Raw genomic sequence first — 13,079 nt, 5'->3', positions numbered from 1 at the left:
CTGGGTTAGTGGAGTCTGTAACCTGAAGCGTATGTAACCTGAAGCGTATGTAACCTGAGGTACCACTGTATGTCTGGTGGTTCTCTCCATTTCACCAGATTTCCATTATGCCACTATTCCTATGTTCCCCTTTAACACCAAACACCCCAGCTCCCTCATCTCATATTGGAGGCTTCTATCATTACCATATAAAAGCGGTTACTTCTGCAGATCTTTGCCATGAGCATTTCCCTCTACAGATCCTTGGCCGGCTATTAAGCCCTGCCATGCACTCATTGCCTAGTTCTGCCCTGTTCCCCATCTGAATGATTTGGATTTCTATCCCCATCCTCCCAGCTCACACCAGCTTTTCCCCAGGGGTCGGTTTAAAAGCTCCCTCTGCAGCATTTTTATATTTGTTCCATGATGAGAGAGGCCAGAGAAGTTTACTAGTTTGCAAGCAGGAATGGGAGAGAACTTTGGTTCAGTTCACATGTTAATACAAACCTACCTGATTTACACTTCTCTAAACAATATTCAAATGGAAACACAGCAATCCTTCAGATTTTGTGATGCAGTTCTCCAACTTAAAAAAATGCATATTAGAGGAAAGTGTGCATAAAAATGAATACATTGGTGTAAACAGCATACAGAAATGCATCATCTTTGGAGGAAATGTGTGCAAAGTTTATTAGGTGCGCTAAAATGGATTTTTTTTATTTTAAAAAATGTAAATTGATGTGGAAATTTGGTGAACTGGAGTTAATGCTAGAAATTGAGAAAGCAAGTGAAACCGAAAGTGATCTATCCTCCATCCCCATTCACAAGAGATCCTTTCTGATTGTTGTACATGACAACATAGGCAAAGCTCACCTATATGAAGGGTTAACCCTTTAAATGGGGCATCACAATGCAGCTGCACCTCTCCTCCCCATCTACGACTGGTGAGTTTTCGTGACACACACGCCTTTGCTCATTTGCTTCTTCTTTTTTTTAACTAAAAAAACTAGGAATTTCCTAACTTGTGGTCATCTCAGAAAAAGGAGAAGTTCCCACTCCAAAGAGAGAAACAGACACGGAGAACGCACAACTGAAAAAAGCTTAGCAGCATTTTCTGCCTCATCTATCTCTCTTTCTCCTAAAGAAGATCCACTGGACCAAAGCCCTGGCACGATTCTAATACCACAGCACACCTGTCCTGTGCAGGATGGGCACGTTTATTCCAGGGCCAGTGGGCCCAGCCATTCTGATGCTCTTGGTAGCAGCTGATATCTGGCATGGTAGGTTTGCTTTTTGTCTATTGCATGGACACCAGGGTAGCTTTGGGCGGCTCACGAATGGTCTAGAAAATGTTGCATAGTATAAGGGAGCTTCTTATATCAGCACGCATTGGAAACAGCTCTGAATTATTACAATAACTGTAATGTTATCTGTTGAACCTGCATGATTCTGTCAAAGTTTGTTCTTTTTCCACCATTACTTGGGATTTGGTCGCCAGTTCATATTTGTGTCATATTTCAGAAGTTGTTTTTAAGATTGGCTTCACTTTTCCATAGTTAGGTTATATCACCCTTTTGTCCACAAATTGAATACTCGGCTATGAAGTTTATTCACCACCGCCCCGTACGATAGTTCTAAAAAGTGGCTCTAGAATTTCTCACAGTCTGAATGGTAGGCATACTGTGGAGATTACATAAACTGACTCGGTGTGCGTTCTCGGAGAGGATGAAGTCCATCAATGTTGCATTATTTCTCATTTTATTTAATATATTCATGTACTGTTTCATACTTAAGACAGTCTCTAAGCAGTTTAAGATGGTCTCTAAGATCAGAGACTAGGTTTACGCTCAAGAAAGAGAACTGAATTTAATACTTCCCATCTGCTCGTGACCAGAGGTTTTCTTTGTCAGACATCTAATCATGTTTGTTCTTATTTGTTGTTTTCTAAATAGCTAACCACTGGACTAGGGCCAGAGTCAATTCATTATATCTTTATATGTTTTTAAATTAATAAATTAGAGAGGATCTTGGAAGGTGCCCAGTGGTTAAGGCATGGGATGTCTACTCAGTCCCAAGTTTCAGTCTCAGTCTCAGTCCCTACAATTCAAAGTGCTGCAGCTCTTTGCAGCTCAGGACCTCAGTACTTCAAGGACAGCCTCAGGGAGAGATTCAGGTAGGTAGCCATGTTGGTCTGACGCAGTCGAAAGAAATTAAAAAAATAAAAAATTGCCCAGTAGCACCTTAGAGACCAACTAAGTTTGTTCTGAAGAAGTATGCATGCACACAAAAGCTTATACCCAGAATGTACTTAGTTGGTCTCTAAGGTGCTACTGGACAATTTTTTAATTTATTTAACCTCAGGGAGAGTGAACCAACCTGGACCCTGCATTCATCGTCTGAGGTCCTTCACCATGTATCTTCTCTGAGGGAGGTGTATAGGGTGACAACATGAGAACAGGCCTTCTGGGATTCTCTCCCCAGGGAAGCATTCCTGGCACCATCATGGTCAGTTTTTAAGCATTTATCCAGTCCTGAGGTTCCTAAATTGGGGTGGGGTGCGGGTGGAGGAAGCTAGTTACTGTAGGTCTGTGGCCTCATTCTTGTGCTCATCCTTTTAAGAGGGGCGTGCGTAGGATTTGCGCGCTCTCTCTCTCTATATATATATATATATGGATAAGCACTTCAAGTCCTCTGTTATTGCTGCTTTTATATTTGGCTTTAATTTTGTTTCGTTTCGTTGGTTTAATGTTTTTATCATGTAAGTCACTTGCAGACTCTTCGGTGTAAAAAGCAACTAATACATTGAATAATAGTGAATAACCACAACAGATTTTTTTTTTCTGCTTAACTGACTTATTTCCCTTCAACTTTCTATGAATATCACTCTTCCATCTTGTTCTTATTCCCATCCCTTCCACATGCACACTTAAAAAAAAACAAAAAACCCATAGTTTCTAAATTTTTGCTTCCACCAAAGAAAGAAAGCTTCCGGTCACAGAATTCTGCATATTTATTGTTTGTGAATAAATAGTGCACATCAATAATGCACACAATTGTAGATGGCCTCAAAAGGCAGATGCAATCAAAGGTTTGCTGCGAAAGAGAGTAGCATTCATATGCCACCTTTAGGGTGCAACCTATCCAAGTTGGCTCCTAATACTGTAGCAGCAGCAACAAAAAAAGCTAAGAACAATGTGGGCAGCAATATAACCAAATCATTACTGTATAAGCTGGAAAACTTTTTGGTTAAGGTGGAAAACTTTAACACAAGCCAAAATGTGATTGTTCTGGTTTAGCGTCCAAATGTAATTGTAAACAGCAGGGTGAAAGAGTTATGTGCCTGGTTGAAATGGCTTCACTGGAAGAGAGGGTGGGGGGTGGAAATGGGCCGGCAGGACAGTAACTGCAGGTCACTTATGCAATGTGGTAATGTGGTAAAGTGATAGCCAGAAGTTACTGAAAGTATAAAGGAAGTAGGGGAGGAACAGGGTCAGTGACGTTTTCTGAAAGTTCATGAGAAAATTCATTCTCATCAGCTTAAGAAATGGCAGCAAATATATTTATCCGTATTTTGAATAAACTGCAGAAGCTGACTATACATTCTCATTGACTGAATGACACCAGTATAGCTGAATATCACAAGTTGTGTGCATATACACTAATAATAGTTACAGTTGGTCTACAAAGTATAACCTTAAGCTTGTAAGAAGAGTTAACTACATAAATACCCCAAAGTCAGCTTCTGCCCCTATCCCAATTCTGAGTAGGCAAGGAATGTAATATCCTCTGTATGCTTTTGATGTGCCCCGCTTCTAAGCAGGAGAGATCAGTGGGACTATGAAGACATTCACTTCCTCCCCAACCCCACCCTTTCTGCCCCAGCTGGCCGGTTTTGAGGTTAGCAAGGTGGCTCCCTTTCAGGATCCTTCACACCTGGTGTTTCCGAGCCCCGCTTTAACATCCTTTGGCATCAGAGACAGGAAAGGGTAGCAATAGATCTCTGTGTGCTCTCCTTTTCTCAGGGAGCATGGGCAAAGATGTTTCCATCTTCTCTAATGCTGTCCCCTCCTTGGGAACATATGTGCACTCATCCCAAGAAGACTGATGTGTGTAAACTCTCCCTGCCTCACCCATGCCTTTTTTTCAGGGGGTACTCAAGCATACACAGTATTGGCCCCTTTTGTTATTGTTAAAAAGTGTGGCACTTAGTGTAACAACTTCATGGTGAGTACCAGCACCCATTTTTCTAAGGGAAAAGCACTGCTCGTAGCTGGAACAAGGATGTTTTATTTCCCTCTGGAACCAAAGGCCAATTCATATATAAACCATCCGACGGATGGAGGGATATCTGAAGAGTCTGGACCAGATGACAATAAATCATATTGCTCCTCCACTTAACAATGACTGAGTCACCAGTATCTCACATAGTCACTCTCTATTCCATACCACCTAAAGTCAATCATAAATTTAAAAATTACTCTGTTTCTGGCTATGGCCATGAGAACAGGTGTTCCACAGTTAAGGAGCAGAGGCAATTCCCAATTAGGGAGGGGGAGAGACTGGCCACCTTCTACTCCTGCAAGCCACCCAACATTTTGATGTTCTTGCAATCCCCTGATGTAGCATCACTCCACAGTGGAAATGTAAAACTGGCAGGTGTGCTGGTGCCAGGTGTACGAGAGCCTCCAACTCAATTCCCAATGCCAGCGGGTCACTTCCTGGGTGCTGAGCATTGGGCAGATGTCTGCACATGATGGCAGGCATGCTACCATCCCTGGTTGAGGGCAAGGCACCAAGAATCCTGCTCTGTGCAGTCCTGATTTGCTGCATAGATAGTAAACTTAATGATTGCATTCTCAATCAGTCATCAAAGTTTTAATGTAACATGAAGTGGAGGAAATTATTAGGATTTACATATGCTTAGGATTGTACCGTGCACACAAAATTGAGAGAAGTTTGGGGCATGGGACGGAAGGGCAGGGAGAAGTGAGATAGCATTGTCCTGGGAACATTCCTGCCATCACAGAGCCTTCAAAACTAGTACAGGTCTATGCACCTGATTTCTCAAGAGTCAACAGCTAGAAAGGTTTCGGTACTGTTAAAAGGAAATGCAAAATGGATCCATTCTTCTGCATGAGAAATGTGCGGTGCCTAGTAGATTTTGTTATTCATTAGGCTTTTGCCCCACCTTTCTGCCAGCATTGACCTAAGGTCGGTGCTTTCTTTCTGTGGGGACACAGGGGTACGCATACCCCTAAACATTTTGTGAATCTTTGTACTTTTGTCCATTTACTGTATTTATTTTTCCTGATTTGAACTATAAAATGGTGATTTTCTTGAGTCAAAATGAGAGTACCCCTACCCTAAACATTTTTTTTAGAAAAAAAGCACTGCCTAAGGCAGTTGCACAAAAAATGAAAATAGGTGTGTGTGTGTGTGTGTGTGTGTGTGTGAAATACAAAAAAGAAATACAGATAAAAGCACTATGAAATTCCCAGAGTAAACAGAGTTGCTGATTAGTAAAACAGAAGAATTAAAAAACCTCTTCACCTAAACTCCTGGTGATTTTTTTTTAATAAAAAAAGACATTTATTAAAAAGTTATAATACAGCTTTGTCTGCTGCCATAATGCAGGGATACCTTGGGTTAAGTACTTAATTCATTCCGGAGGTCCGTTCTTAACTTGAAACTGTTCTTAACCTGAAGCACCACTTTAGCTAATGGGGCCTCCTGCTGCTGCTGCACCACCGGAGCACGACTTCTGTTCTCATCCTGAAGCAAAGTTCTTAACCCGAGGTACTATTTCTGGGTTAGTGGAGTCTGTAACCTGAAGCGTATGTAACCTGAAGCGTATGTAACCCGAGGTACCACTGTATCACAGAATGATCACTCCAATCTTCAATCCCACATCACTTTCATGTTGGCTCGCCAAAAACCTTCCGTAGAAACCCAGCTACCAATCTGGTTTATTAGACATTTTGACTTCTAAAAAGTCTTTGTTTCTTAAAACTATACACTCTGGGGGCTGAGCATATTTCTCCGGGGAAGAAGTTCGATATTCTTTTTGGCGGGAGGCATTAAGGAATCTTCCCCATCCCTGGTCACTCTAATTGGGGTGGCATTTTGTCAAGTGCTTCTTCCATTTCAGAGGAACATTCATTTTCTGGCAGTCCTGGCACTAAAGCAAGTTGCTGGAAAAAGACTGTCCTTCCCACACATGTTGCATGCACAAGCGCTGTATGAAATGTGGTTGCAAAAGTGTCACAGCTGGTACTCGTGAACAGCAGCACAAGTCTTCCCCACCAATGCCTCTGCAATTTTATGCACTTTTTCAAAGTCCTGTTTTGTTTTTATAATATTTTTTTTTTGCTGGTGATTGCGTATTTCTTCATTTACTTCAGAATTAGATAAGCCAGCCATGTTTTCATTCTCGTTTTTTTGTGCCAAAGTCCTGACTTGATAATACCAGCAGACCAGAATTTCTGGCTCTTTATCCAGAATTTGGAAGTTCTTTACTTAAGCTGCACACATACCAGACATTTAAAGCACACCGCCACCCAAAGAATCATGGGAGCTGTAGTTTACCACCTCACAAAGCTACAATTCCCAGCAGCCCTAGCAAGTTACCATTCCTAGGATTCTTAGGAGGGAGGATGTGCTTTAATCGTGGCAAGCAGCCTTAGTCCAAGTTTAATTTGCACAATTTAAGCAGTTTTCAAACTTTGTTCTGGAGAACTCTGGGCTTCCTTAGAACTGTATCAGGGTTTCAATGGCAGCAAACTTCCTGAAAAGAAATGTTACATATTTTCCTCTGAAATGCGCAACCCTTGGGACAGTTTTTACGACAAAAAATTGGTTGTTTTTTACTTGCTTAAGGTCTAGGATAAAGTGCTGCCTTTCAGAAATTCCCCCGGACTTCAATTCCGCCACTGAAATCCTGGTAATGTCTGGAAAAATCCGGACATGTAGCAGTCCTAGAAAGTTGGGGTGTTATTACTAGGGCACGTTCTCAGCTCAGACAAGGCTGCAAAGAAGCTACAGACAAGGCTTTTAAGGAAAATTGATGTAGATAACGACAACAATAATGATAAAGAGACAGAGAATGATTGAAAAGCCCTGTTCTAGACTTGTGTGCCAAGTTGTACAATTAAAACATTACATACTTAGAATAACTAGAAGAGAAAGATGTTAAAATACTGGATTATTTTTTATTTGACAAATTATGGTGGTGGTTTCAACTTGTTCATTGTGATATTCACACAAGAACGCAACTGAGTCAAAACTGACTCATGTAATTAGATGTGTGCTTTGAGCTTCTTCTTCATCATCATCATCATCAAGAGTAGATCTATGCTGTTTTTGATACCGTACTATTATACTTCAATTTCTATTTCTATTCAATTATTATTTCTTTGCTACTCCTAACAGTCATAAAATAGGTGATTTCACATCTGTTTTACTGTTACATTGAGCCTTGTGAAAGGTACCAGGTTTAAGATCTCTTGTTGTCCCATTAAGGGCATCCTTTTTAAAAAAAATCTTGAAATTACTTTGACCTTTTTAGTTATTCATTCATTTAATAAATTGAATAAAAAACCCACTTTTTAGGAGAAGATTCCTCACAAAGCAATGTAGAAAATACAAGATTGAAGCTGCAGTCCCAACCCCCTCTGCATAGGACTAGGTGTATATGTTCGACTGGACAGAGGTGCCCTAGCCTCTGTCAACCACTGCCCACATATTGATGGCAGTGCCACTCCACCGGAACAGAGCTCCTTGCTTCACCCATCAAACAAGCAGGCGGAAGCACTATTGGTGGGATTCCCCCCCCCCCCGCACACACAAACTAGCAGAAGTTCATAGAAACCCCCCAAATGGGGGCATTAGGCCCGATTTAGGCTTGAACACTATACCAGCTCCAGGCTGTGTAAGCAACAACTGAATGGCAGTGTAAGCAACAACCGAAACAATGCAAAAATACAATACTAGAATTTTAAAAGATTCTAAAATATATTTAAAAATCTTAAAAATAGTCCATGCAAGACAACAGATATTGCAGCATAAAGCTGAACACTTGTCAAACAGATCAAATAGAAACACCCCTTTTGCATTCTTAGGGATTATAGTGATTAGGGTGTGATCTGGATTTTAATTTCTACATTAATATATTTTGTATGATTTTTATTAGGAATCCACCAAATGTTTTCCCATTTTAATTTGAGGGCAAAAATATACCTACCCCTCACCAAATCTGCTTACTGTTCTTTATTTCCCTTTTGTCATGTTGCCATTTTCTTCGGAGCGTCTTTCTCCTCCTGAGAGTGATCTCAGCAAACCAGAGATCCCACTGTGAACACAATGACCATTTAACCTTAGAATCATAGAGTTGGAAGGGACCCCCAAGGGTCATCTAGTCCAACCCCTGCAATGGAGGAATCTCAGCTAAAGCATCCGTGGCACATGGCCACCCAACCTCTGTTTACAAACCTCCATGGAAGGAGAGTTCCCAGCTTCATGAGGGTGTCACAGAGCTGCATAGCCAGTCAAATTTTGCTGTGTGATGGCATTTCATGGGGCTTAACACAGTTCAAGTAAAGAAACTCTTCTTTCAGCAACTAAACTAGTTTCCCTAGAGCAGGGATGGGGAACTGGTGGCCCTCCGGATCGGCCCCAGCCAGCATGACCAATGATCAGAGATGATGGGAGATGTAGTCCAGCAACATCTAAAGGAATAAACTACTATAAACTAATTGGAGAGGAAAAGTCATAACAACAAACTTTAATGGTAGCACTGTAATGTTTAATCAATTAATTAAACAGATTTATTTTAAAATCTTTTTGTAAACCAAAAAGGTGTCCCAATTACAGTAATTGAGCAGCAGCTTTTCTGAAAACTTTTTTATTTTAGCATTTTTCATTTTATATAACAAGTAAGAAAAAGTATAATTAACAGGACCTAAGTACGTATTATTGAGCAGTCACTGCCTCATTATTAATTAAGCTTTTCACTTTAGTTTTTTGTTAAGCTTTATAATTACTAAATTTATTTAATCATTTGACAATTATTAACATTAATCAACAAAACTGCTCCAAAAAAAATACTTCAGATCATAATATTCTGCAAGAATATAAGACTTGTCATAAAGTTGCAGTGTTTCTTCTAAAAAAAATTAAAACCTATTTGAATTTGCTTTTGCGAAAGGTCATTATTTTCATGACAGCATTGTAAAATAGGGCAACCAGTTTTCTCATAATTTATTTCAATATTCACTTGCAGTTCTCACTCTTAGATGTTATTTTTGCTATTATAGCCAAATCCCAAACTGTATTAAGCCATTATTTAAATAAGGGAGTAATGCAACTTTCCAGTTTTGAGCCATTAACATTGTTGCAGCTGTTAAGAGCTGTTAAGGTCTTTCTTTATGATAGGTGGCATATTGTTCAGGAATAGCAATAATGGATCTAAGGGAACTTCATGTCTCAGTATATTTGTTATTATTCTAATAACCATCTTCTAGTCTTTTTGTGCATAATCACATGTCCACCAAATAAGGTAATATGTTCCATTCTGCCTATTGCACTTCCCACATATTTTTGAATAAGATTTATTGCTCTAATAGAGTTTGGATTTGATATCCCGCTTTATCACTCCCCTAAGGAGTCTCAAAGCAGCTAACATTCTCCTTTCTCTTCCTCCCCCACAACAAACACTCTGTGAGGTGAGTGGGACTGAGAGACTTCAAAGAAGTGTGACTAGACCAAGGTCACCCAGCAGCTGCATGTGGAGGAGCGGGGATGCAAACCCGGTTCCCCAGATTACGAGTCTACCGCTCATAACCACTACACCACACATGATTACAGTTATGTTGGTTTATCTATATGAGAGTGTATGCAATTTTAACCAAGAGTTTAATCAATTACTTGACTAACAGCACAACCCTATACTGTGCATGTCTAATCAGAAGCAAGTCCCATTTAGATCAGTGGGACTTGCTGTGATTCAGCTGCAACTTAAAGCTCCTAGGACCGTGCCCTGCAACCCTGGCACTAATGACAAAATTTTATTTGGCAGAAGCTAAACGCAGAACTATGATGCCATGTTGAGATCATTTGAATCAGAGCTAACACCCTTCCATGACCCAAGTGTTTTCTTATTTTACTTTTTTAACCTAACATTGAAAGAAAGCCAGAATTCATTTTCAGTGGATTGCCACGAGTGTGACAAGAACATTTGACATAGTAATCTTGGGCTTGTTTTCAATCTGGAGTAAAGTGCAAAAAGCAGAAGTGGAAGAACAAGAATACCAAGGGGTTAAACGGCAGCGATGAGGAGTGGGAAGAAGAGAGAGGAGCCACAGAGCCCAGACCAGAGACAACCATCTTCAATGTGTTTCCTCTGTTATTGAAGGGCACTTCAGAGTCCGTCTCCCCGCAACTATTCTTCACAATGCCTTCCTCAGCACATTTGAGGTGCTGATTCACTTCTCACTTCCTCATCCTTGTATTATAAATATGAACAGCGGTCAAAAGAACTTGCTGACGCTGCAAAAAAGGCAATTGGCTTCAGCCACAGTAAAAGCCTGAAGATGCTCCATTCTTTCTTTCACCTCCCATCTCATTCAGCCTGATCCTTAATAAGAAAGCTGGCATCTGGGGCTCGGATGGCCAGATGGAAAAGAATACAGGCCTCCTGCACCTTTCACTCTCCCTTCGGCACAACTATTAAAGGTGCAGGAGCTCTGCCCACCCCAATGTACAGTGGAACCTTGAGTTGTGGACGTTATCTGTCCCAGAGGCATGTCCACAACTCCAAGCATTTGCATCCAGAAGCGCTGAGGCTGTGCATGTGCGAGGCGTGATTTAGCGCTTCTGCGGAAGCAGTGAAACCTGGAAGTAACCGTTCCGGTATTTCCGGGTTGCCGTGGGACGCAACTTGAAAAGACGTAACCTAAAGTGGACGCAACATGAGGTATGACTAGATCCAAATGTCAGATCCATTGTAAAAAAAAATTCAGTACACAGAAGCCCCTGTAGACAAAACTCCTGACTTTCAGTCATTTGGAATTAAAACCTGTGATTCACAAGGCAACTGCGGCAACACAATAAACCAACACCGTTGATGAATCTATAATAAATAAATAATAAGTTTTTATTTATACCCCGCCCTTCCAGGTTCAGAAAACCGGGCTCAGGGCAGCTAACAACAATTTTAAAACACTTAATTGATGCAACAAAAAACAGCATAAAATACAGTATAAAACGTGAATAACAATCAATTCAAACTCTAGGACTGCTTAATATCTTTCTGTTTCTGTCTTGCCACAATCCATGCAATAAAACTTCTGACTACACAGCCTATGCCAGATGATGAGTGCATATGCCTGGCCCATTCCGGAAGAGCTGCTAGGAGAAAACAGAGGATTGTGTTTGCATACCATATGGATGTTTTTCAGAGTACCAGAGCCTTATTTGGGCTGCAGTCTGGCAAGGCAAAGAAGTCACAGGCCTCACCGCCGGCTTCATTTATTTTACTCATTTCAGAACAAATGGATGCAAGTTGTTTGGTTGTAAGTCGCTTAGGGTTGCCTTGGGCAAGATAAAGCGACTAACAAATTTTTAAAATAAATAATAAAAAGATTTGCCAATGGTACCTGAAGATACACAGGCTGCTCACTGTCTTTCTTCTTTCTAGGCTCAGCCTCTCCTACCATCAGCCCTAATCTCCCCACTGTGATTGTGGACAAGGGAGACCCGGTAAGCTTGCATTGCTCCGGGAATTCTAGTGTGGAGTGGGTCGGCATAAGGAATGAGTCTAACATCGTGGTGTACACCAATGGCACCCTCTACATACCCAAGGCCAGTTACAAGGAAAAGAAGAACTACCAGTGTGCTTATGCTAACCGTACCAGTGAAAAAACAGCATCTGTATCTCTCTGTGTAAAAGGTAACCAGACTTTTCTATACTACTTCATTCAGTTTCACTCTCTGTTCCCACTCTATGCTTCCAAAATATCAGACAAGGGCTATGCACTTAGGGAAACCCTTTGGAGGCACCGACTCCATGTAGCTAACAACGGTTTGAAAAGGAAGAGTGGGGCAGTTTCTCCTAGAAACCTCCCTCTGTCCCCAACCCTCTGCAGCCAGCTTGCTGTACAGGCATAGTCTCTCCTCATGATTTGAAACTGTATCTATACAGCAGGCTCCCCTCCATAGATGTTTCCCTCAATGCATGAATGTCTGCTGGTTACCATAACGAATGGATGGTAGAGGAGCATAGAAGGCCGTGAATGGGAGCCAACTCTCTCCATCTGTATGTTGGTTAAAATTGTGGATTGACTGCATGTGTTGGAGAGGGGCAGTATGTCTGGGGGGCGGGGGACACACAACATGCTCCTTCTGGGTAGTTGATCCATCTTTGGCCCCCCTGCTCTCAGCTCTCACCTGTGGCTCCTAGTAGCTGTTGGCATGTGACAGCGGCCACACCTCAGGAATGGCTCCATCTGGCTGGCTAAACCAGGTGAGGGTAGCTGATGAGTCTCGGTGAGTTAGGGACTTCCCCTGCACATGAAGACAGACCAATAAGTGAGTCCAATGGTCAAGAAGGCAGTTTCTGCATATGCTGTAGAGGGGAGTGGGGACCAGATGGGGCTCGTCAACCTGGAAAGAATGAAAACTCTGATCCTAGACCTCCCCTACCTTGCGACTACACTCACTTTGGAGTGAGAAAGGCTTTGGGAGCAAACCCTGAGGAAAAATCTGTACCTGCTGCTTTGTGGGACATCATCAGGAGAAGAAAAGGAATAAACCCTACACAAATCTGGAGTGGAGTCCTTAAGGTGGTCGGATGGCATTTTGTATGCCTCCTTCTGGCAGCTCCTGCCGTCAAGCTGGTGCCAAATGTATTGCTTTCCTTTCCTTTGGACCACATCCATGAGGCCAAGAGGAAGGATCTTATTGTCTGGACAGTCCAGGATCTCCAGACACACTGCCCAGGCTTGCGCCCCAGAGAGAGAGATTGTTCAACGAATGTGTGTGAAATGGTGCCATTCTTACTTCAAATTTTCAACCCATTGGCTCAGCTATACATGAACATTTTTATG

At 41.6% G+C, this 13,079-nt stretch overlaps 1 protein-coding gene across 1 annotated transcript in view; it reads left to right on the top strand.

Moving 5' to 3' along the window:
* Positions 1–1,016: 1,016 nt before the first annotated feature.
* CSF1R (colony stimulating factor 1 receptor) overlaps positions 1,017–13,079 on the top strand; it is a 34,515-nt gene continuing 22,452 nt past the window's right edge. The window contains exons 1-2 of the mRNA XM_079968208.1: positions 1,017–1,259; positions 11,672–11,923. Coding sequence (XP_079824334.1) covers positions 1,187–1,259; positions 11,672–11,923 — 325 coding nt within the window. The 5' untranslated portion in view covers positions 1,017–1,186. The remainder of the gene's footprint in view (positions 1,260–11,671; positions 11,924–13,079) is intronic.

Source organism: Podarcis cretensis (assembly GCF_951804945.1).
Source record: "Podarcis cretensis genome assembly, chromosome: 2".
Lineage (NCBI taxonomy): Eukaryota > Metazoa > Chordata > Lepidosauria > Squamata > Lacertidae > Podarcis > Podarcis cretensis.
This window is presented reverse-complemented; position numbering and strand designations above follow the sequence as displayed.